The 25,907-nt window shown below is 42.7% G+C and overlaps 1 protein-coding gene across 2 annotated transcripts in view; it reads right to left on the bottom strand.

The window, feature by feature from the left end:
* Positions 1-8,225: 8,225 nt before the first annotated feature.
* LOC112152418 (alpha-1,3-mannosyl-glycoprotein 4-beta-N-acetylglucosaminyltransferase C) overlaps positions 8,226-25,907 on the bottom strand; it is a 58,207-nt gene continuing 40,525 nt past the window's right edge. For both annotated transcript variants that reach the window (XM_036212608.1, XM_024281996.2), the window contains 3 exons: positions 13,717-13,871; positions 13,003-13,150; positions 8,226-12,406 (listed from right to left, as the gene is read on the bottom strand). In XM_036212608.1, coding sequence (XP_036068501.1) covers positions 11,247-12,406; positions 13,003-13,150; positions 13,717-13,871 — 1,463 coding nt within the window. In that variant the 3' untranslated portion in view covers positions 8,226-11,246. The remainder of the gene's footprint in view (positions 12,407-13,002; positions 13,151-13,716; positions 13,872-25,907) is intronic.

The following is a 25,907-nucleotide window of genomic DNA, read 5'->3' as shown; positions in this document are numbered from 1 at the left end:
CGTTGTGAATGTAGTATCCCACAAACTCTTGAGCTGACTCAGCAGTCAAAATGCCACAACATTGCATTGTCTGTTTAATCTAATTTAATTTTAGATACAGTTACAATACAACATTATCAACTGATATGTGTAAAAAAATATATGTCATCTTACAATACAGTACTGGTTAGAGAACGATGGAAAGAAAAAGAGATATGAAAACAATATTTTGACACATCCTCTCCACTGAACAATACACGGTACATAGACCTGCTGTATTGTATCATCAGTCTGCCTTCAGATACAATCTCAGCACCATGTCATTAGTATGAGCTGAAACAGCAAATCATAGATCCTGACACAGAAAGAGTTTCTTTATCCACTGAAAAGGCTTTTGTTCATGCACTTTGTACATGCTGGACTGGAAGACAGCTTTTATTTCAGATATCTGACCTACGCATCACATTTATATTCATTACTGCCCGGAGCGTTGAAGGCTTCACATTCTCACACTAATATTGAGCATTGTTTTTCTCTCAGAGGCTTGTTGGTGGTTTAATTTTTGACAGCAACACATGGAGGAAACAGTTTTTGTTTTTTTTGGAGTGAAATGTAAATCTGGCGCATATTCTTAGTGCAGTCTTTCAGTGGTCTTCTCCACATGCCGCCGGCAGCAAAGAGTGCTGTGCACAGCAGTTTCCTGGGATTCACTTGAGCAATTTTTGCAGCTTTTGTTGTTATCCTTGAGATGGAAATCTAGCTATAAATCTGCAGCATGCAGCTACTTTTGACTGGCATCTGATTTCAAATAAAGATCTGACAGCACTTTTTCCTGGAGAAACTGCCCCCTCGTCTTCACGGAGGGTCGGCGTGGACAGATCAAGACCAGCCAATCTTCATGCATTCAGCTACTTTAAATGCCTTGTGGGGTCCTTCTGGGTTTATAGCTAATAAGCAGGTAGATGTGGTACCACACTGTGTTCAGTCTAGGATGTCTTCCCAACAGCAGATTCCTGCAGGAGTTGTCTGCTGTAATGAATGGCAGAATTTCAGGGGATGGCAATGGGGTGGGGAAAAAAAGAACCTCTGAGAGGTAATGAGCACTTTAATTTGATACCACTTTATGGGCGGAGCCCATAAAGTGGTATCATGTGACAACAAGCAAGACCTTGAGGGAAAACATGGAGCAGATGGTCGTCGCAGAAGTGGAACTGAGCGCCACTAACTATCATTGCATGCACGACGATGACCTGTTGGACTTCTAAAGAATGTCGGGGTCATGTAAAAATGAACCCCTTTATTGCATTGCTGAGACCTCTCAGCGTAGGAACGTGGTATTAAACATACTCATTAAGCAATTCTAATTACAGAGCAAGTGTTGACAGAAAGGCTGGGAGAATCCCTGTCAGTTAGGATGTCGGGTGAAGCATGCTTTCTAACAGCACACTGTAGAGACAGGTGGAGATTAAAAAAGAAAAACATCTTCAGAGAAAAGCCAGGCAAATTTCCCCACAGCAGCTGCAGAGTATGTGAAGCGAGAACAAAGATCACACTGGGGCAACCATGTAGGAACAACAACAATGAAGCTGTGAGAGCGCAGCATCAGGGAGAGCTGGAATTGAGATCCTATGGCTCCAGGGAGATGTTGTTTTGCTGGTGTAGAGAGTGAGGCAAACACAGACCAATTTACTCAGGGGAAAATTGTGTCAAAAAAAAAAAAAAAATAGGATGAAAAAGTGCAGATCTGGCTCATTCTTCACAATGTCATCAAATCTCAAGACTCTATAGACAAACTTTGTCCCCCCGTCAACAGACCTGGGAGGACACACTGTAAAGAAAAGGACTCAGTGGAGTGTGGATGAGCAGCATGTCAGGGAATAACACCAGGATTGTTGGCTGTGATAGGACACATACACATGATATTTCCAGGCATGTTTTTAAGGATAATTAAAACATTATTATGGATTCTCAGAAAGAAAACTCCAGGCTAGACTTCAGTCGGGTCCAAATCAGCCAGAAAAATAGCAGAAAATCAGTTTACTAACAAACTACTCTCCAGGGTGATAAGCTCTTCACTTATATGAAATTTGGTTTGAAATTGTTTCTAACAATTTAACTATTTGTTTCTTATTAGAATTTGTCGTTTGTGCTCTTGCTGGAAGAACTTGCATACAAATAAATAAATTATTTAAATGAAGAAATCCTTATTTATCTATATATATATATATATATGTGTGTGTGTGCTCTATGGTGACATTACTACAGTAATTCCCCTGTTCCTTTCCATACAAAACTTAGTAACACTTTCAGTAATCTTGGTATCAAAACGTTCAGCTCGTTCAGGACATTACTGCTTGTATTTTTGGTATTCATAAACTTGATAGCTTTGTAATGTTGAGCAAAATATGCCCCATAGGAAACGAATGAGAAGTTGCTGAAATCCTTCAAAAACTTTGTGCACTTTGAACCCTGAAAGCTGTTTTTGGCCGATTTAGATATGTTTCCAGATGTTGACTAATTTGGCATTTAGTTAATACTTTAACAAGGTCCAGCATTTTCAGCTAACTGCTTTGACATCTTTAGCAGCCATACTTAGCTTACAGCTTTCACACTTGCCTTATTGCAGGTAATGCGACATATCTAGTCAATTATTTGATTTTGGCTAAAAACTGCACAATCATAATGAAAATACCACTGGGAACACTTTGACTTTAAGTAATTGTTTTCCAGCTCTGACAAGCTGATCATTTAACAAATACATTTAAAATAATGTACATCAAGAAACGTTTTTATCAGTGCTATAATTACCCTAAGAAACAGAACAGATGCTTAGTTCCTTTGAATGGGTATACATCCTTTTACTTTCTTATTGTCATCAAATTCCACAGACAAAGCCAACATTTCCCAATCAGCCTTTCAATTCTGTAACTTCTCCCCCACTTGCCTGTCTTTCTCTAGGCTAACAGCCTCTTCTTCAATAAATAATGCATTATTCCAAAGATGTTAGAAGCTAGATGCTGTTGGGATGTAAAGAAAGATCTTTGTCCCACGTCTGCTGTTTTCTTCTTCACTACAGTAGATGTGAGAAACTGATCATTTCATGAAGGGGTGCTTGTTGGAGGAACCCAGTTCAGCAAAACTACAGTCAGAGGTGACAGATGCAAAATCCATTTTACAAAATTAAGAGTAAATCTACTTCAGTTGTCAATCAACTCGGCTGCAAAAAGCAGCTGAGTTGATTGACAACTGAAGCATGGTGTAATTACAGCCGAGGACTAAAAAGAAAGACTTGATTTATTCAGGATCTACGACGCACCAACCCAGAATCCACTTCTTCTCAGGCAGATTCATTTCCAAATCAATCAGGTCCTAAACCCCCTGGGTGTGGTGGGGAGAACTCTAAAGCCACCAATCCACAAACGCTGAAAAAAACTTACTCGGCAGGATTGTTGTCATTATACATTTATACATATGTTTAGAAATTGCTTAATTAGTTCAGGCAGCAGGAAAAATAATCACATTAGGTAAATCTTAACCTCACTATCCTTTTGTTTTTGGTACTGAAAACCATGCTGAAATTTTTTTCTAATTGAGGGAAATTTTAAAAACTAGAACAGGTCATTTGTAAAATGAATAATAATGTGACGTGAAAGCACGAAACATTTTCAACAAATTTCATGTAACCACATTTTTAAACGGTCTCTGCAAGCGCGGTGACATCACATTCTCTTTCGTCTGCACCGGTCTGGTCGGAGCACCTTCTCATCTGTACCCTTCTTTGGGAGAGCTTCACCATCCCGGTTGCTTGGGGGCTCAGCTTCTCACTGCTGTGTTATGGAGATCCAGTCTGTGGTGAGCAAAAGATTTCATCAATCACCAGGAAAAGTGGCGTATGGAATCGGGTTTTTGCCATTAAAAGCAGTTTTTTCATACATGTTTTAAAAGCAAATGGTGTATTCTTGTATAGCATTTTTCTACCTTCCTCGAAGGCCCAAAGTGCTTCACAGTCATGTCCACTCACATGATGGCTGTGCTGCTAAACACTTGTGCCAACCTAAAACCACCACAGGCAATGTGGGTTTCAGAGTTTTGTCCGGCTACAACCTTTGTCTGTGGAGTCGGCATGTTTCTGGATCCTCCATCATCCAATAAATCCATAACTTACTGACATGGTAACTAGTGGTATTTGCATGTGTGCGATTAAGTGATGTCAGATCAGTCAGAACAAATCTACTATGTAAAATAAATAGTCATTGCCTTGATATACCATGAAGACATGAACATATAACATTCATTTTAAGCATGCTGAGTTAAAAACGGTAACACTTTCGGAATATTTAATATTTACCTGCTAAATTTGAATAAGCTTTACTCAATTTTATTGTGTTTTGGTCAAATAGAATACTAAAGTAGACTTGTTTTTTTTCTCAATTGTTGATGGTCTAATCATGCTAAAATAGAAACAGAACACTTTTTTATGTTTAATATCTACCTGCGATGTTTGGGTAAACATTACTCCATTTGATTGTGTCTTTATAATGTGTAATATCTAGGTAAGCATATATTGTGAGGATAAATATGTTTTAAAATATTTAATAAGGGTATTTTTAAATGTTTAATATTTAACTGTGACGTTTGAGTAATCAGTACTCAATGTGACTGTATTTAAGTTATGTAGAATATCCAAGTATGTTTCATTTGTTGAAATCAGTGGGTTTTAAATGATTTGATAAAATAATACTTGCCCATATGCAGTGTCTGTTATTTGGCTGAAAATTTTGAGTTAATTACTCAGATATTGCAAATCGTTAGAAATATATATACACTGCTCACAAAATTTACAGGAGGACTTTAAAGAAACACATTAGATACATCAGATATCAATATGAAGTTGGATATCTATACAAATAACGACAGGGCAGTGTCTTAGGAACAAAAGGATGTCAAGTCTTTCAATGGAAATAAAAGTTTTCAGCCTACAGAGGCTCAATTGTGTAGACACCATCAAATCAGAGTGAAATGAAGATGTGGCAGGCTAGTCCATTTTTTACAAAACTTAATTTCTGCAACTCAAAATGCTTTTCAGTATCTTGTGTGGCCCCCACCAGCTTGTATGCATGCTTGACAACGTGGCGGCATGCTCCTAATGAGACGACGGATGGTGTCTTGTGGCATTTCCTCCCAGATCTGTGTGAGGGCATCCCTGAGCTGTTGTACAGTCTGAGGAGCAACCTGGCGGCGCCTAATGGACCCAAACATAATGTCCCAGAGATGTTCTATTGGGTTTAAGTCAGGGGATCATGAAGGTCATTCAATTGTTTCAGTTCCTTCATCCTCCAGGTACTGCCTGCATACTCTTGCCACGTGAGGCCGGGCATTGTCGTGCATTAGGAGGAAACCAGGACCTACTGCACCAGCGTAGGGTCTGACAATGGGTTCAAGGATTTCATCTGGATACCTTATGGCAGTCAGAGCACCATTTCCTAGGCAGTAGAGGTCTGTGCGTCCCTCCATGGATATGCCTCCCCAGACCATCACTGACCCACCACCAAACCTGTCATGTTGAACCACGTTGCAGGCAGCATAACGTTCTCCTTGTCTTCTCCAGACTCTTTCACGTCTATCACAGGTGCTCAGGGTGAACCTGCTCTCGTCTGTGAAAAGTACAGGGCGCCAGTGGTGGACTTGCCAATTCTGGTGTTCTTGAGCAAATGCCAGTGGAGCTCCACGGTGCTGGGCAGTGAGCACAGGGCCCACTACAGGACGTGGGGCCCTCAGGCCACCTTCATGAAGTCTGTTCCTGATTGTTTGGGTAGAGACATTCACACCAGTGGCCCTCTGGAGGTCATTCTGTAGGGCACGAGCAGTGCTCAGCCTGTTCCGCCTTGCACAAAGGAGCAGGTATGGGTCCTGCTGAGGGGTTGAGGACCTTCTACGGCCCTGTCCAGCTCTCCCAGAATAACCACCAGTCTCCTGAAATCTCCTCCATGTTCTGGAGATTGTGCTGGGAGACACATTAAACCTTCTTGCTGCAGCACGTGTGGATGTGCCATCCTGGAGAAGTTGGACAACCTGTTCAACTTCTGTAGGGTTAAGGAATCGCCTCATACTGCCAGTAGAGATAATTATCAAGCCAAAATCAGCACGAGTGGAAAACCAGCCAAAAAAGATCAAGAGGGAGAAACTTGAAATGACCTCCACATGTAACACCAGTCCTGTTTGGAGGGTTTTCTAATTGTTGCCACTGAAGTGCACCTGTTGTTAATTCCATGAACACCAATACAGCTGAAATTGATTAACGAGGCCCTCAGCTGCTTAACCAACCAGAAAATTATCAGACAGGTTTAATTCAAATCATGCCAAGACCAATAAAAAAGTGTTCCTTTAATTTTGTGAGCAGTTTATTTAAAAACATTGTGTTAGCTGAAAAAGTTTAGACTGTTAAATAAATCAATCTAGGCTGCACGGTGGCGCAGTGGTTAGCGCTCTTGCCTCACAGCGAGAAGGCCCTGGTGACTCTAAATTGCCCCTAGGTGTGTATGTGTATGTGTGTGTGATTGAGGCCCTGTGACAGACTGGCGACCTGTCCAGGGTGAACCCCGCCTTCGCCCATCAGTAGCCGGGATAGGCTCCGCACCCCCGCGACCCCAAAAGGGAAGAAGCGGCCAGGAAGATGAATGATGAATGAATCTTTTATGTTTGCTATGTGTACAGGTTTACTAAAACATTTGTGTGAAAGCAGCTTTTTTTTTAAGATGTTCCTTTGGTATGTAGTGTGTTTACAAATGTGTAGATTTTACTTTATTATTTTGGGCTGTACTGGGAATAATACTTCTGGAAGTCTTTACCAAATAAATGCAGGTAAGTATAGCCAGTCATATTAGATGCAAATTTTTCGGGTAATTTCAATAGGTTGTTTCTTACAATGTAAGCCGGGCCCTTATTGATACGACTAGAGTCCCTCGACGGAAGGAGCAAGTGACCTTTGTTTCACAGGTGTGTCTCAGGTCACACAGACACTAAGATAAACCCTCAGTGATCTATTGAGCTGCAACTTGACCACCTCAAGATTAACCACAAAACTTCTGGACATGGAGGTTAGTGATGGCATATCTAGGGGCAGCAGAGTACTTCTTGTTAACCTGCTCATTGTACAGGTAAACAGACCTCAGAACTACCTATGAGCCCTCCTTTAGAGCCTCCAGTGGTGGTGGAAAGATCTTACAACTAATGGGAAACATTAGGGAAACTAGAAAGGGAACACCACTGAGGAGAAGGGGAGCATGTTGCTGGTAACCTAGTGGGGTTGTCTGGAACCCACAAGACCGTGCGCTGAACTTTTATTTTTCAACAAATTTTGATTTTCACTGGTGACCATTGCAGACATGACATCCTGTACACCAGGGGTCTCAAACTCAATTCAGCCGGGGGCCGCTGGAGGCAGAGTCTGGATGAGGCTGGGCCGCATTAGGATTTCCAAAAGAAAATCGCTGAGAAAACATTCCAATGTTCTCAAATATCTTTATTTTTAACACAAAATAATGAATAAATAATGAACGACGTGTATAGATCTTTGTACGTGTTGATTTATAAATATATATATAAATAGGGGTAGTTAATGTCCGTTTCTGAAATAGTTTATATTGAAGATTAAGTTTAAGATATATTGCTAGGGAGTAGGATTAAAAAAAGTTTTTTAAACTTCTTCCTACTCCATTTAGAACTACAAAAATGAGGCGTAATGTTTTTATATATAATTTATATAGAATTTTCTGTTGTTGTTTTCTTGTTTTTCTTTTTACCATGTACTATGTATGTGTTGTTCAAAATAAAAAGGACTAACTAACTAATAAAATAAATAAATGGATTAAAAGATGACTAAAAAAAAACAAAAAATAAATTAGTAATAAATAAACAAAATAATAATAAAGACCATACAACAGATACAGACAACTGAAGAAACCACATATTGACTGACTAGAGAAAACTAATTATTTGTATTCAGTTTCAAATGTCTGTATTAACAGATCCTCCTCCAGAGTGAGAGAGAAGCCCCGGTACTGAGAAAATCTTTGAAGGATTTCATTTTTTGTAGATTTTTGTAGAACTCCTCATAATAAATAAATCTGATCTATGTGTCTTCCATTCATTGGAGGTGTGGGGTGCTGGCGTTCGCGCCGGCTGCATTCGGGGGGGGGGGCTGCTTTTCATGGGGGTTCTATTCAAACGTACGTAGCAGAATATCGGACTTCTACTCGCGTTTACATGGACTGGAATGCGCGCCGACACAGCCAGTGTGTGAACCTTAAAATTCATAGACACGCCCACGCAGGTGCGTGCCAAGCTCAGAATCACATGTTTGACAGGCGGGAGCATCGGATCCCCGCGCGGTGAAAGAGGGCGGGCTACAAGTTTGCGGCTTGGAGCTTGTGGAGCTCTGATTCAATAGGAACAGTCAGCACGTAAAAAAACGTATTCCTGAACATCGTATGCGTATTAATTCTAAAGGGGACATCCACAGACGGAGCTGGTAGCCCCTTTGACGTGCGGCGCTGCGACAGAAACACATTTTTTGGTGAGCCGCAAGCTGCAAATTCCCCGCGCGGGGCACGAGAATTTGTCACGCGAGTCGCGTTCGGTGCTTCATGGCTCCTCCTCCACCCAGCTGACTGGAGCAATGAATGAGAGAGGGAGGAGGTCCTAGACAGCGCGCCAATGTCCCACCTCCAGAGCCATATACCTCACCGTGATTGGTTCATTCAGCTCTGCACACAGCAACTGTCATTCATATCAGCCTTGCGGGCCGCACTAACAGTAATCTCTCATATGAAGACTCGGGCCGCAAATCATCACCCCGCGGGCCGTGAGTTTGAGACCCCTGCTGTACACCTTTGTCATGGGAGGGATCACATTCCAATGTAAGGGTGGAGTCTTCTGGAGCCCAAAAGATAGCACAAGGGGTATACTACACCCAAATTCCAATGTCAGTACAAGATAGGGGTCTGCTCTGCACAGGCTGCAGTGACTGGTCTCCAACTGCTGGTTCATTTTTCTCCGTCCTTTTGACCAAGGTTTGAATAAGCAGCTGGATGTTTCAGTTGGCTGGCTCTACGACTGGCATGCAGGAAACCTGGGTTCATTTCTCAGGGGCACAAAGAGCCAACTCCAGTGTGGGTCCCCAAGACCCTTCATACTATTGCAGAATTATGTAGCCACAAGGGGCCCATGTCTGGGTTTCCCTGTGCCGGTCCCCAGCCCGGACAAATTACAGGGTTATGTCAGTAAGTCAGTGGGGACCTGCTACATGAAACTCTCTGCCAAACTACCTAAGCGAATTAGTGAAAGCTGCTTTGCTGTAGCAAACCCTCCAGGATGTGCTGAAAGATGAACAACATTTGACTGCAGATTAAACCAGTAAAGGAAGCTGAGAGATTCTTCCAGGAACACAGGTTGGTTTCCAAATTAGAATGTAGGTCGTTGGTTATGTCCCATTTTTTCTTCTAGTTTTGTCAGCCCAAAACTTGGTAATACATTGTAGTGTGTCCCTTGGAAGCATGCCTGTCACAATCAACTGTGATGAGGAAATAAGGGCATTTAGAGTTTTTTTAAATACATCAATCACCTTCTGTCAGGAAGATCTAGTCTCTTTCCCTAAGTTACACTTTAGACACCATCTCCTTGATATTCTTTTGTAGTGGCCTTTACCATAAACCCTGGTGAACCAGAGCAACTGTGTTCTAAGTTAGGATAACAGATTCCTAAAACTGATTCCTGGTTATTGGAACCAGAAACTTTAGACATTTTCAATCATCAAAGATGATCAACAATATTTGGTTTGAGACAAGAGTGAGGGAGTGACACAAAGGTCTTTCAAAGGGCCAGACAGCTAGACGAGTTGATTCAGACATAGCATGATATATGCTTACCTTGTGGCTAAAGTTCTCTTGACAATAGGTAAGGCCTTCTTCCTAATACTTTTTTGACTCTAAGAAGCTCAACCGAACAAATATTAAGAAGCCTTTAGGTTCTACAACAGCATGTTTTCAATCTGAAAAGCTTATGAAATGCCTCAACATTTGTTTCCTTTCAAAACTGCATTCTATTCTTAGACCTACTGATGATACTAGTAGCATCCGAAAGCCTTACCCAGCAGTCCTCAAACATTGTTTCCATAATGTAAACTTCATGCTTACTGCTTTCTGACCCACTCAGGGTGTTAACATCAATACGGCTGTATCTTTGTATAGTGGGGTTACCCTTTGTGAATTAGATACCAGCTGATCGACTTGACTAAACGGAAATAAGTCCAGATCATTTTACAGCGGTCTTCCTGATTATCAGGTCACTGAAACAGACATATACATTAGAGGAAAAATACAAAATCCTAAAAACTCTTCAGAAAAACAAGTTGAAATACTGTATTATGTTTACAACTAAGCATTAGTATTTTGATGGGAGGATGCTTCCACTACAATACTTATTTATTATTGCTATTAGTATTAGTTTTATTTATGTGTAAATTGACTTTTAACATAAGACAATGGTCCTCCAGTGGTCATTTGGAGAGCTGCAACATTAAGTACTGGGATCAGAATCTAGAATGTTGGATATGTCCTGATTGTTTGTGTTCTAGTTCTGCCATCAGATTGTGTTTCCTTCCACTTTCACCATCACAGCAGGTTTCGGTTTGAAATCATACAGGCTACTTTTAGTTAGTCACTGAGTCTGGTATTTAGTTTGTCTTTTTTAGGTTTTCTTGTTTATCAGTCTTGAGTTTTCTCTGATCTTAAAGTGTATCGCTTTATTTGATTTGTCATATATATAAGTGTCTATCAAATTAAAGTCCGTCTCCTGCATTTAGGTCCTCCATTCAAATCATGAGATGTGGTCGTTCTGTGGAGAATGTTTGTGCAAGCAGGTTTTTATAAATGGGGCATTGCTGGGAAAAGTTGCTCATTGCCTTTCAAAACACATTTTTGATATATTCTGATTTCAGAACAATGCATTTACTTTTACTTTTTTCTCTAACGTAAGGGACGCATTTCAATAAACACTCAGGTCATGTGGCCAATACTACATTATCTTTAAGAAATATCTGAAAATGAACAAGAAATGTTACAGTTCTTAGGTATAAAACAACAAGTATTGAATGGATCAAAAGAGAATAACAAATTCATTAAAAAATTGAAAACTAAACCTAAAAAAACACACAATAAATAAAAAAGCACTTTCTCATATGATGTTTTAAGAGTGTTTTTGGAAAGTCTTCACTGACTAGGGGGCTGTGTAGTCCATAAACCTATACTTCTAATAATAAGCCATTCTTTTTGATTTCCCGTCACCACAATGCGCATACACTCAATGTCAAAGGCAATCTTATGGTCAACATCTTGAACTTCTATTTTGCCTTTTTTAAACTCCCCCAGTGTGATAAAAGAAGAACACTGCTTCCCTTTTTTTGTTCCCACTAGTTTTTCTCCAACTTCCAGGGCTCCATGATGAAGAATGTCATTCTGCCGGTCATCAGAGCCAGTAGATATTCTAATTTTGCTAATTTTGATTGGCTTGTTAAAGACTACAACAAAGAAGTCCCCAGTGGAGGGAGGTTTCCCCCAGAAATACTCGTCCACAATGCTGCTGTAAGCCTTCGTGGCATCGTAGTTTTCAAAGATGTTGATGTTTGTGTAGAGACTGGCAGGAGGGTTGTCAGGAATGTCAAGGGAGTCTTCTTCAAAATCGTCGTCCTTCAGCTTGTTCTCGGCTCCTTTGTAAGAGGAGTAGTAGCCCATGTGCTGGAACAGAGAGGGCTTGAATCGGATCACGTCCTTCTGGGCCAGCAGACCCCTGAAATGGATGAGGAGCCAGTCACAAGGCATTTCCTGGTAGAACATGAGGAGGAAATGTGCCAAACGTGGCAGGTCTCTGGAGTGGTACAGCTTCCCGATGTAGCCCAGCTTGGAGAACTCCAACATCACCCAGTAGGTGCCCTCTCTGGAGGTGATCACCTTCTTCAGCGCTGTCAGGAAGTTTCGGGAACAGCGCACATCGTCCTCCAGCATCATGTAGAAGTGGGACAGGTTTGTGCAGAAGTTGAGGAGGAACGCGTAGTCCACGTTCTGCTTGGAACGAAAACGGACCCGGTCTTCGGGGTCGTTGTAGTTTCTTTTCAACCCTTCCAGAGATGGATAGTATTCCTCTGGAGCCTGGATGACCAGCAGGCGTCCAGCTATGATGTGGTGAGCAAACTTCCGGGTGATTTCCTGGACCTGGTTCTCACACCAGAGCAGGTCAAAGTCTGCCAGGTGGACCACGACCACGATCTCCTTCAGCTCCTCATAACTGGACTGATCAAATATGGATTTTATGGTCTCCAGCAGGTAGTTTCCTCTTTTCCTCTTGACGGACGCCAAACCAATGGTGAGATACTCTGAAAAGAAAATTATTATTGTATTTGAGTTCAATAGTAAGCAAATTAAAGCTTTCTAAATAAAATAACCTTTTTTAAATGTGCAAACTTTGTTCGGCCTATAATAAAAAATAAAAAGAGATGAACAGCTCTTATGCTGGTGTTGTCTCCTTTGTTTTTTGTTTTCAATCTTCATAAAATCTTTCGTTTGATAGAGTTTGTTGCTACTGTTGATTTGACTCTTTACACATAAAGACTCTAATACAGCCTGCTTCTAACTGCACGGATCTGCCACATGATCTTTGTCTCATCTATGAACATAAACTCATTTTTAAGCAATGCTTAAACTCTGTTGTGTTTTAAAACAATGCAATGTTTTTGTATATTTTGTTCGGCTGATGAAACAGGGTGATATCAAAATATAAACATTTTAGCAACAGAAATATAGGAGGGAACGGGTTGTTTATCTGGTTTTGGAACATGTGGAATGGTTCATGGTCACTTTTCCTCACATCTTTGTGTCAGACTGTAAATCTCATTTCCTTGTCTTGAGCTCCTGATCGCAAATAAAGGCCAAATTCATCAAACAGCTTTTTGAAAAAAAAGACTGAACTCACTCTTGCGGTTCAGCGGCGTTCCAGCGAGATAACGGTACGTGACATTGATGGTTCCCGAGAAATTGCTGAGGTCTCTGAAGGTGTGAACGTATCGCTCTGAGCTGGGGGGATGGGCTGAAGTTTCCCTGAGCTGCCTTTTATTCCCTTCCTAAAAAAAAGAAAAAAATGACGACACATCAGAAACGCCAGAATACAGAAAATAACAGAAGAGCCCGAAAAGGAAGGAGAATATTTAAGCTTTAACTTCTGGTATAAAAAATGTAAAAAGGCAATTATATATTTATATTTAACTTTGTTTTTTGCCCTGCTTCTAACATTGTGTCTAACTGAGTGTAAATGTGTGTTTTCATGTGGTTGAATAAGTCTTAAATGTCTGAGGAGCGAGGAAGTCTTCAAACACCTCCAGACAGTTTGCAAAAGAGAGCAAATGGACCCAGAAAAAGCGCAGAAGACGCCACCCACCTCTCAATAATTTAAGCAGCAAACACAGATAATGTTCGCTGATCACTACATTTCATGGCATCATGAATAAGAGATAAATGTAGTGGATGATTCCTCAGAATGAAAATTTAAACATTCTGCCTTCCAGACAAGTAATTTTAAAAAGGGACAAAGTAAACAAACATATTCAGATTCAGGGGTTTCTAGTTCCAAAATGAAGCTGGAATATTAATAGGGAAAGGTCCCTTATTGGGAAAAGGATGCACCACGGACCAGCACATAGCCGTCTTCCATGTACAGGTTCAGGAAAAGGAGGAAGGTGATGAGGAAGCCGAGGAAGGGGATGGTGGTGCGTTTCCTCAGACACCTCATTTTGTCCACGGATTTCCACACCAGCCTCATTCTGTGCACATAGTGGGAGCCAGTACCTGCAGCGACAAGGGAGGAAGAGGAATTGTTCAGAACCCCATGAAGACGCATACATTTACATGGGAACAAAAGGATGTGAGAAAGAGACAGAGAAGGGGAGAGGCTGGAGAGCGTGGGAAAAATGTGCACCAGGAAACGGCGTTTCTTCATCATAGCACCTGAAGGGGGAGGAGGATGTGGAAGATATCGATGTACAGATCAAAGTGGATGGAAGGCCAAGGTTGACTTTTCCCACCAGAAATAATGAATGTAATCACTGCAGCAACATTTGCAGCTGCTGGTCAGCAGTTGAAATATTCTTTTTTATTCATGAGTAAGAAGTACCTTTATTCAGGAAAACAATTTAACCCTTCAAGACTTTTGCTATAAAAACTTACACCATCACTTTTACCCAATAAAAGTCATCAAGATATGATGACACCACATGATAAATCGGAGTAGTTTTCTTGGATTTCAAACTGCGTTTTATGCAACAATGTGGGGAAAACAAGGAGAGGAAGATCCTAAGAACATGCTTGAAAATGACAAATGAATTTGAGAAGAAAAAAATCCTTAAAAAATAAATAATGATACTGTACACTTGGGCTTTGGTCCACTCATTCCTGGGACATGTGAGATTATCCCAGGGACCCATGACACTCAAAAAATGCAAGAAATAAAAATAATATAAATAATTTTTCTTGGGTGGTAGTGTTCTAGGGTTTAGACAGTTTTCTATTAAGTTTGTTTTATAGTTTTAAATACTGGAAGAAATAAAGCCTTTGTCACATGCACCTGTACGGGCGCTGCAGGTTCATGGGTTATCCAGCCTGAGGAGCCCCATAGAGAGAAGGGACTGCATCTTAAGAGGTGTGCCTTTTGATTGATTAATTTTGATTGATTGGTTTGGTACATTTCAAACATTAATTGTAGACAATGTACGAAAAATAAACCATCAAGATGTATTTAACTCATTACAGAAATAATGAAATGCATTGATTAAAGAAAAACAAAACAAACAAAAACACTCTTAAGTCACACTTAATGCATCAAAAATTGTGATTCTAGACTAAAGTCAAGAGCTTGATTGATTTCTTGAAAAGGAGCTGGAAGAAGCAAATGTATAGTCCCACCCCCAGAGAGTTATTTCATTTCACAGTTTTGCGTAGTTTTTATAATCCGGTTCTGATCAGCTCAAGTGCAGATTTGAATTTGATTTCTGTAAGACTTTCAATTAAGGCATTATTTATTTTAATTGAGAGATCTGTATTTGGATTGTAATCACCAAAAAAACATCACTTTGGTTTTATCTAGATTCAAAAAGCCTCAAAGGAACTTGTAATTCGCTTTGAGATTCATGTGTCCTGCTTTTTGGAAGTCATTGAAATGGAACGTACCATTATCGTGTGTGGAGTAAGTGTATGGTGAAGAAAACTATATATCCCCACTTGCTGGGGTACTCTGTTACGAGCCGTCTCATTAACATCTCACACCATACACTGCACAAAGACCCAGTCATCCTCAAGAATGAGTCCAAGCAGTATGTGTGCGTTCCATCGCTGAGCATCATGTCAGATTCTGTACTGACTCCCCAGATCCTGTCGCATACTGTTGTTATTAGATCAGCTGTAACCAACCAATATCTTCAACCAGACTTCAGTGACTGTCCAATCTCTTCTGAATGGAAAGAGAGGATCACAAGCAAGTTAAATGATATACCAGAAATCTTTTCGCATCGGGATCTTGATTTTGGAAGGACTGACATGGTGAAACACAACATCCATTGTGTTGAACAGTCTCCATATCGACATGGACCACTTGGGTATTGAACGAACCTTGGATCTTGTCTGGTCCAGATTCTTCTGGCCCTGCATATCTGCAGATGTTGTGACCAAGATTCAAACCTGTGACAGGTGTGTGAGGAGAAAGATGCTACCGGAGAGAGCTGTGCCGATGTTCAGCATCGCTACCACCAGTCCATTGGAGTTAGTCTGTATGGACTTTCTTTCACTCGAACCAGGTCAGAGTAACATCAAAGACATTTTTCGTGCTCACAAGGTGCGTTTCCATTAACTCTGAAATTTTGCAAATTGGAATTTCGGTAATGAATTTTCCTAATGGAAACACCAAAATTTCGAAAAAGGTTTTTCGCGCTTAGAGGAGGTGGTATTTGCGGCGTATCGAAACAGAAACAGAAAACTGTAATGGAAACACTTTTTTTTTAAATAAATGCTCTTTTTGGTATGAAGTGTCTGCTCTGAGCGCAGCACAGCCGGCCCATAGAGAGGTCCCACAGCGTCACAGCTCTTTAGAAACTGCAGGTCATATGGAATCGCAGCTCCTCCTCCTCCTTTCCTCATCGCTTCATCTACAGACTTTTGCAGCTTGGAGCCTGAAGTCTCATGAGTGCGAGAGCCGTGACAGAAACTTGAATGATCTTGTCGTGTTTTCAAACAGAAAAAAAGGTCCTGATTCTTTCCTGTTAGAATGCTTTTTCTTTTAACCGCTGAACAGACTTCTCAGTCTTCTGAGTCGAGCTGCGCTACATGCGCCCCAGACAGAGCTGTGACATCACCCAAATGCCCCTTTTAGTGAATCAAATAAAAAAATACTTGTTCTCATTCATCGCTGTGTTTTTAATGACTTATCGCGTGAGTTGGTTTGTGCTTCATCGCAAAATTATGATTTAATTGAAACAGTGTCATTTCGAAACTGTGTTTTTTTTTTCAAAATTCCTAGAATTTAGATAAAGTTTTGCGCAAATGTGTGATGGAAACACAGCTACAGGCTACTTCACCAAGTTTGCTGTGGCACTACCAATGCAGAACCAGAAAGCCAGAACAGTTGCTCGGCGGACGGCCGTGGTGCAGCGGTAGGGCGGTCGACTCCTGATCAGAAGTGAGCGGGTTCGACTCCCACCTTGCCCGCCCATGTGTCGAAGTGTCCTTGGGCAAGACACTGAACCCCGAATTGCCTCTGGTGGGAGGTTGGCACCAGTGTTAGGCAGTGGAGCCACCACCAGTGTGTGAATGTGTGTGTGAATGGGTGAATGGGTCTGTGACTGTGAAGCGCTTTGGGCCCTCGAACGAGGGTAGAAAGCGCTATACAAGTATACGCCATTTACCAGTTGTTCTTTGATCCAGGAGAGTTCTCTGCTGCTGCTGACGCCAAGCCACCGTCCGCACTTGTCCCAATCATTCCGGAAAACTCACTTCAAGTTAAAGAGCCTCCTGATGAGGAGGTGGAGTTCTGTCGCCAAGCAGAGACATCTTCCAATTTACCTGAGACTGCTGTTAATCAGTTCGTTCCTGAGACCTCAGGGCAAACAGTTGCTGGAGCTGAAACTACTGAGAGTGTCAAATGTTCAACTAGGCAGCGGCAGCCACGTAGTCGTCTTCACTATTCCAAGCTAGGTAAACCGTCTAAAAAACTGTGGAATCGTTGAGTCCACTCTTTGGCTAATTTAGCATTTGCCGTTTTATGAGGACAACATAGAGCTGGTTAGCGTTTGCTATTAATGCCACATTTTGACTGTTCCTGTCCACATGACGTGTTTGTGTTGATATGTTTATGCCAGTGTCTACAACGATCACTTTGATTATTAAACATTATACTGAAATGTTAGAAAAAAGTTGTTTAAGTGAATTATTAGTGCTTAGTATTACTTGAATGACACTGTTGAATGTATATTGCACAATATCTATTTGAAAAGATCATGAGTATCTTTATGTAGATTATTGATATCTAGACCTAGAATTTGTACACACAGAAGATGAATTACAGGGGTCCTGTCCTTCTATGCAGGCCGCTTGTGATAAGCCCAAGCCCATAGACCTGAACCTGGTTATATGCTGGAGCCTTCCGAGGGACTTCCTCCATCCTGTGCTCAATCCGTGCTGGTAGGAGGCTCCTGTAGCCTACAGACTCTACTCACAACCAACCCATAAACCAGAGCTCTTCTCCATAAATGACATATTCACTGCTTTGCTATAAAAATATAATTCAGGATTTCTTTCTCTGGACTACTGCTCTCAAAACCGAACTGTGTATATGAGACAACATTTGGTCTGTGTACTCCAGACCAACAAATGCTTAGTGGACTTTTTACTTGAATATTCAGCTTGATGTAATCGTAAATATTGGGGAGGTTTGTATGGCCATTTTGTCTATGTTTTACCTGTTGTTTATATAAATACTAAATCAAAAGCAAATCCGCTGAGTTTCTGCCTTCTCTCCCCTTGAGCTGAACTTGAGTCTTCTGAGCATCCAAAAAATATAATTTAATATATTTTCATTAAGTTCTTACCTATCAGAATTTGGGCGATACATGCTACAATTGTCTCACCTGCCTTGACTGACATCTGAACTGCAGTACCATCCCATCTTTAACCCATAGAGTATGGGTTAAAGATGGGATGGTAAGGATGGGATCATATTCTACTTGAAAAGTTTGCAGATAAGTTTGCAGCTATTCCAGCTTAATTTCTTCTAGAAGACTGTCCACAGGTTGAGGAGTGTTTCTAGGAATTTTGGACCATTCTTCCAGAAGCTCATTGTTCAGGTCACACTGATGTTGGTGGAGAAGGTCTGGTCTCAGTCTCTGCTCTAATTCATCCAAAGGTGTTCTATATGTTCAGGTCAGACTCTGTACAGATCAGTCCAGGTCAGACTCTGTCCTCCATGTCTTTATGGACCTTGCTTTGTGCTCTGGTGAACAGTCATGTTGGAAGAAGAAAGCCTGCTCCAAACTGTTCCTACAAGGTTGGTGACATGGAATTGTCCAGAATGTTTCATTCAGAGTTCCTTTCACTGGAACTAAGAGGTCTGAAAAACAAGCCCACACCACCATTCCTCCTCCACCAATGGAGTCTGAAATGTCCTGTTCTCCTGCAACCTTCAAACCCAGACAGGTCCATCAGATCTCCAGATAGAAAAGTGTGACTCCTCCCTCCAGAGAAGGCGTCTCCACTGCTCTAGAGTCCAGTGACGGTGTGTTTTACTCCACTGCATCCACGCTTTACATTGTACTTGATGATGTGTGTCTGAATGCATCTGCTGCCATGGAAACCCATTCATGAAGCTCTCTGTGTACTCAGACTGATCTGAAGGTCACATGAAGGTTGGAGCTCTGTAACAATTGACTGCAGAAAGTCTGTGACCTCTTTGACCTTTAGCATCCTCTGACCTCTCTCCATCAGTTTACGTGGTCGACAACTTGGTGTCTGAGATGCTGTTGTTCCTAAACTCTACCATGTTGTTCTGATAGAGTAGACAGTCGACTGTGGAAGATTTAGGACCTTTCACCACTGGATTTGTTCTACAGGTGTCATCCTATGACAGTTCCACTCTGGAATTCACTGAGATCCTGAGAGCAGAACATTCTTTCACTAATGTTTGGAACAACTGTCTGCATGTCTGAGGCTGATAAGGAAGTGATAAGGACACCTGATTCAGATCATATGGATATGTGAGCCAATACTTTTGCAGATATTGTGTACTTGTAAGAATAATGGAAGTTACACACACTTATGATGTTCAGGTGATTCTGTTGAACAGTGTCTTTACACCACACTCTAGTCAGACCTGGCCATCACACGGGCAGATGCAGCCCTTTGCTTGACTCTGTCCGGCTCAGGTGAGGTTACTGGGAAATTCCAAACATGAACTTCCTTCCTTATTTTTAATTAACTTAATACCTTATTTTTAATTAACTTAATACATAAAAGACTTCCAGGCTTTTTAAAGCTAAAATCAAATACCAAAATCTGATGAGAACGGTTACATTTGGGTGTTAGAGACGGTTAATAAGCAGCGATGAGGCAGATTTGACTCTCGGCTGCAGCAACACTGCCAAACTGCAGCAGACAACTCTACAACTGAGGGGGAGTGAAGGACAAAACAAACCACACAAACAGCAGCAGCAGATGTAGCAGCCATCTGACGGGAACAATGGCCCTCGTCTTTTCTGTGCCAACAATTAAGCATCAGCGTGTGCTTTTGTTCTGCAGCCGAAAAGCCCCGGAGATGCTTAATAGAATCCAAACTAGCTCAGAGCTCAGTTCAATGACCGCACACACATCGATCACTTGCATTGCGAGTTCTGCTTCACCAGGGATTTGGCCTGTCAATAATGCTTTGTGCACAAAAGTGAATTTAACATATCCATGCACTTCAGCGTGTTCTAACTAGTTCTCACTAAACTATGGACTGACATTGTTTCAGCTTTCCTGCTTGAAAAACAAGAGGAAAAGTAACTCATTACTCACTCCATTGTTTTTTTTAAACAAAGCTCATCTAGTAATACACTTTTTATTATAGAAAAATGGTATGAAAAAAATGCTGTAGTCTAAGACAAGATGCTGCATTAACCCTTGTGCTATCCTAGACATGTTTACATTAAAAGTGGGGTCATCTGGACCCCACATGACAGCACGCTGAACTTTTTTTTCCCAAGGATTTTTTATCTTCACTGGTGTCTGTGGCAGACATAAATTCCTGTCCACCTTTGTCATGGGAGGGATCACACATCAATGTAAGGGTGGGGTCATTTGGACCCCATAAGAGAGCACGAGGGTAAAGACTACGGTCACATCTACCAAAATGTAACCACGCTGTGACCTAAATGCCACTTTTTCAGCAACTAGTCTCTATGGACAAAAGGGCTGGCAGAATTTGTAATTGGGTGGCAGCAGTCGTATTTATACACGTTGCACAGCGGCAGCTGAGGCTTTAAGAAACAGTGAAAATCAAGTGGCAGCTCAACACTGTTTTGATACCGGGCAGTGACCACCACACACATTTGGAGGTTGCATAGTGGCAGGAAGGCAACAGTGCGATAACTGACTGATGGGAGGGTCTACAGGGTCCCCAAAATCGTCTGATGATCGACCAATTTAAGACTGAAAACACTAACAGAGCTAATGCGTAGTGGAGTCACAAGTTTGGAACCATTGCCTGTATGAAATAACTATTGTGACCTCAGTGAATAAAGTCTGACAGAGTCGTCTTGCTTAATTCACCTGAACGCACCTTAGTTGGGTTCATCTTATGTTTGACAATATTTCAAAACTAGACAATTCATAGTTACCCCATAATGTAAACAAGAATGTTTGCCATTTTTTGGGACTAAATAGAAAAGCAATTTTTCCTCCATACTCAAATCTCTGATTTTAGGGATCATTCTACAAGGATGACAGCTTGGATTCTCCTATAAGCAAACTATTTTTAAGCAAGTGTTTGTTGTTGGATTGAGCCTTGGTGTTTTGCATGTCTGCTTTGATGGAAAATAACAAAAAGAGCACATCTCTGCTACCTTAATAATTCAACACGGCTGCAAGCAGGAAGAGGATAAGATGCTCGTAGTGCCTGAGGCACAGCTGGGAAATATGCTACATTTAACTGTGGCTGAGGCGCACCATGGAACACCTCCAACCATATGACACTGATCTGCAGTCCGCTCTCTATTCTGAGCCTAGAAACCAAAAAAGGTATACAGTACACAGATCAGTGGATGATGGTTGGAGTTCACTGTCAGAATCCATTAAGGACTGTGTTCATTCTTGTTGGCTGGGTGTGGAGTGGAGCTGCAGTGAAATGGACTGTGTGTGTTTTAATGGGTGTGTCATCCTGGCAGTCACACAGGCTCTCACGCGTCCCCAGCATCATCTCAGCACACAGCACACTTCCAGCAGACTGAAGCTGTTAAATATCCATTATGCACTGAGTGTGTGAATGTGTGAAGTGGACCAAATAAACCTCAACATGGTTTGCTTCTTTCCTGCCCGAGCCACAAGCACTTTCCTCTGTGTCCCAGGTTAAATCCCCTCAGAACACCATGAAGGAGCTTTGTGGCAACGAAGGGCATGAACAAATCCTTAACAGCCTCAGACTTTCAGTTGATTTGTTACTGCTGTTGAGATGTTTATGAATTTGAATCAAATTAAACAAGTACAATCCAATATCTGCAAAATAACAGAAGTTCAAGAAATGTTGACTTTTTCCATTAGATGAGCTAGTTTTGCTACTGTTGTTTCCTATATCGCATTGGCTGGAACAATTTAAGTTTAAATAGTTAAGTTTAAATTGAGGTTAAATATACCTGTAATTAATGATCTGGTATTCTTGTCAAATGCAGGTTTTTTACAACTCCTAAAGAGTTAGTGGCTGCACTGGATTTGTTTTGTTTATTGATGCTCCAGTTGTTCCTTATGGAGAAAGAAAAGACTTGGACTGTAACAGGCCAGTTCAGCACCTAGACCAGGTATCACCAAATGGCGGACCGCGGTCCACATCCGGACTGACAGACTAGAGGTGGTATCCCTGGCTGTGGGAAAAAATTGTGCTCAGCAAGAAAAAATGATGAAATAAAGAAATCAGCTGGCAGACGTGTGTAGACTATAACTGCCGCAAATAGCACGGCTGAAAGTTGTCATCATTTCTGCACTGCATGATGCAGTTTGGAGCATGCAGCAGCAGGTTGCAGGAGGAGCCAAACGTGTGGCCCGCCCACCATTAAAAAAAAAAAACTTTAACTTGATTCTCCGCTGATTTTGAATACAAGAAAAATATAGCTGAGTGTCCGGGTTATTACGAGTTTATGTCAAAACTAGGAGTGTAACGGATCATGGATAATCCGTGGTCCGTACGGATCAGAACGGTTCTGCAGACGTGTGTGCAGCGGACCACTCCAACCCCCTCCCCCCAGCGCGCACACATCAGGCTAGCATATTTTAAATCAATCGTCTGTTCAAGTCGCATGGAATTCACATCAAATTCATGCAAATCCTCTTAGTTTTGTGAGCGCAAAAGTAACATCTTCATGGTTATCTCAAAGTCTGTTCACCTGAAGCTCCCCCTGCGTGTGGGAGGAGTTTCCTTCAAAAAGGTTTTTCAGCTTCATAATGAAGGACGCGGATCGATAGATATGAGGTTAATTTAATTTGAAGAGCTGAATAAAAGCATCAGTAAATGGTGGAAATTGTATAGTGCTTTCTATCCTCCTTCAAGGGATCAAAGCGCTTCACAGTCACAGACCCATTCACACAATCACACACATTCACACACTGGTGAACACTGGCGCCAACCTTCCACCAGAAAACCTTCGATTTATGGATTCAAAGAATGTCTCAATGAGGAGCAGCAGCTGTCCCGCACAGGAGAAAGCCGCTCCGTAACGGACTCGCCGGTGCCGTCAGGGGACGATTGTACGGCAAGTCAAAGAGACCAAAACACATCAGAAAAGCGTCAGTTCCATGTTTACAGATAATAATTATTATTTTAAATATTTAAATGTTCCCACAGTTAGTTTTGATAAAACAATTAATACCAAAAAAATCATTTTAACTGTTTTATTTAAGAAATAATTTGGACATTAGGGGGGTGGGACGGGAACATTTATATTTTAAGGGAACTCCAGATAGATTTGGTATTTTCAACACTATTTTTAAGCATTCTTTTCTCTCAGTTTTTGAAGATTTGGTCTAAAGACATGTAAATGTAATCAGAAACTACATGTTTTAGCATTTTGTTTGTGCCCCCAGCTCAGCCGTCAAGTTTTGGAGTTCACATAAGTGGACGAGAGGGTCGTGTCCCTTCGCCTTCGGGTGGGGGACAGGTCTCTGACTGTGGTTTTGGCTTACAGGCCAAACAGGTGATATCCGGCTGTGTGTTTTGGACACACTGGTAAAGAGAGGGGCAGAGCTGTCCACTGATCACTACCTGGTGGTGAGTTGGATTCGCTGGCGGGGAGGGAGACGGGAAAGACTCGGCAGACCTAAACGTACTCTGAGGGTCTGCTGGGAACGTCTGGCTGAGCCCTCCGTCAGAGAGGTCTTTAAGTCCCACATCTGGGAAAACTTCCAGCAGGTACCGAGGGAGGTTGGTGACATGGAGTCCCAGTGGACCATGTTCTCCACCTCTATTGTCTCTGCTGCCTCCCGGAGCTGTGGTCGCAATGTCTCTGGTGCCTGTCGTGGTGGCAACCCCCGAACCCGGTGGTGGACACCGGAAGTAAGGGATGCCGTCAGCATGAAGCTGAAGAAAGAGTCTTATCAGGCCTGGCTGGCTTGTGGGACTCCAGAGGCAGCTGACAGGTACCGACAGTCTAAGGGAGCTGCAGCCCGGGCTGTTTTGGAGGCAAAAACTCGGTCCTGGGAGGAGTTTGGTGAGGCCATGGAGAAGGACTATCGATTGGCCTCAAAGAGATTCTGGCAAACCATCCGGCGCCTCAGGAGGGGAAAGCAGTTTTCTGCAGGCACCATTTTCAGTGCAGGTGGGGATCTGCTGACCTCAACTGGGGACATTGTCGGGTGGTAGAAGGAATACTTTGAGGATCTCCTCAACCCTGATGACACGCCTTCCGTTGAGGAAGCAGAGGCTGAGGAAATTGGGGTGGAACTGTCCATCACCCAAGCTGAGGTCACCGAGGTAGTCAAGGAGCTCCTCGGTGGCAAGGCTCCAGGGGTGGATGAGGTTCGCCCTGAGTACCCCAAGTCTCTGGATGTTGCAGGAGTGTCTTGGCTGACACGTCTCTGCAGCATTGCGTGACAGACAGGAACCGCACCTCTGGATTGGCAGACTGGGGTGGTGGTTCCCCTTTTCAAGAAGGGGGACCGGAGGGTGTGTTCCAACTACCGGGAATCACACTCCTCAGCCTCCCTGGGAAAGTCTATGCCAGGGTACTGGAGAGGAGAGTCCGTCCGATAGTCGAACCTCAGATTCAAGAACAACAGTGCGGTTTCCGTCCTGGTCGCGGAACAGTGGACCAGCTCTACAACCTCTTCAGAGTGCTGGAGGGTTCGTGGGAGTTTGCTCATCCAGTCCATATGTGTTTTGTGGATTTGGAGAAGGCATTCGACCGCGTCCCCCATGGTGTCCTGTGGAGGGTGCTCTGGGAGTATGGGGTCCGGGGAGCCTTACTCAGGGCTGTCCGGTCTCTGTATGACCGGAGCAGGAGCTTGATTCGCATAGCCGGCAGTAAGTCAGACCTGTTCCCGGTGCATGTTGGACTCCGGCAGGGCTGTCCTTTATCACCGGTTCTGTTCATAGTCTTTATGGACATAATTTCTAGGCGCAGCCAGGGGCCGGAGGGGATCTGGTTGGGGGACCACAGGATTTTATCTCTGCTCTTTGCAGATGATGTTTTTTTGTTGGCTCCATCGAACCGGGACCTCCAGGATGCATTGGAGCGGTTTGCAGCCGAGTGTGAAGCGGCTGGGATGAGGGTCAGCACCGCTAAGTCTGAGGCCATGGTTCTCGACCGGAGAAAGGTAGTTTGTCCTCTCTCGGTGGGTGGAGTGCTCCTGCCTCAGGTGGAGGAGTTTAAATATCTTGGGGTCTTGTTCACGAGTGATGGAAGATCGGAGCGTGAGATCGACAGGCGGATTGGAGCGCCGTCCACCATTTTACGGTCGCTGCACCGGTCCGTGGTGGTGAAAAGAGAGCTGAGCCAGAAAGGGAAGCTTTCGATTTACCGGTCGATCTTCGTTCCAGTACTCACCTATGGTCATGACTGAAAGAACGAGATCCCGACTACAAGCGGCTGAAATGAGTTTTCTCCGGAGGGTGGCTGGGCGCTCCCTTAGAGATAGGGTGAGAAGCTCGGTCACCCGGAGAGAGCTCGGAGTAGAGCCGCTTGAGGTGGCTCGGGCATCTGATCCGGATGCCTCCTGGATGCCTCCCTGGAGAGGTGTTCCGGGCATGTCCCACTGGGCGGAGTCCCCGGGGAAGACCCAGGACACGCTGGAGAGACTATGTTTCTCGGCTGGCCTGGGAACGCCTCGGGGTCCCCCAGAGGAGCTGGAGGAAGTTCCGGGGAGAGGGAAGTCTGGGCATCTTTGCTTGGACTGCTGTCCCCGCGACCCGGTTTCGGATGAGCAGAAGAAGATGGATGGATGGGATGGATGGTTTGTGGTCAAAGTTTAAAGGTGCTTTGTTTTAATAAATAGGCCTCAATGAGCAAATGTTTTGATGTTGCAAATATAAATATTGTGTGTGTGAAGTACTTTATAGTCTTATCGAATTTATGGTTTGAAGTGTTTCCAAAAAATGTATTTAGC

This window comes from Oryzias melastigma, linkage group LG6 (assembly GCF_002922805.2).
Source record: "Oryzias melastigma strain HK-1 linkage group LG6, ASM292280v2, whole genome shotgun sequence".
In the NCBI taxonomy this organism is placed as follows: domain Eukaryota; kingdom Metazoa; phylum Chordata; class Actinopteri; order Beloniformes; family Adrianichthyidae; genus Oryzias; species Oryzias melastigma.
The sequence above is the reverse complement of the archived record's forward strand: the minus strand, read 5'-3'. Positions and strand labels throughout refer to the sequence as shown.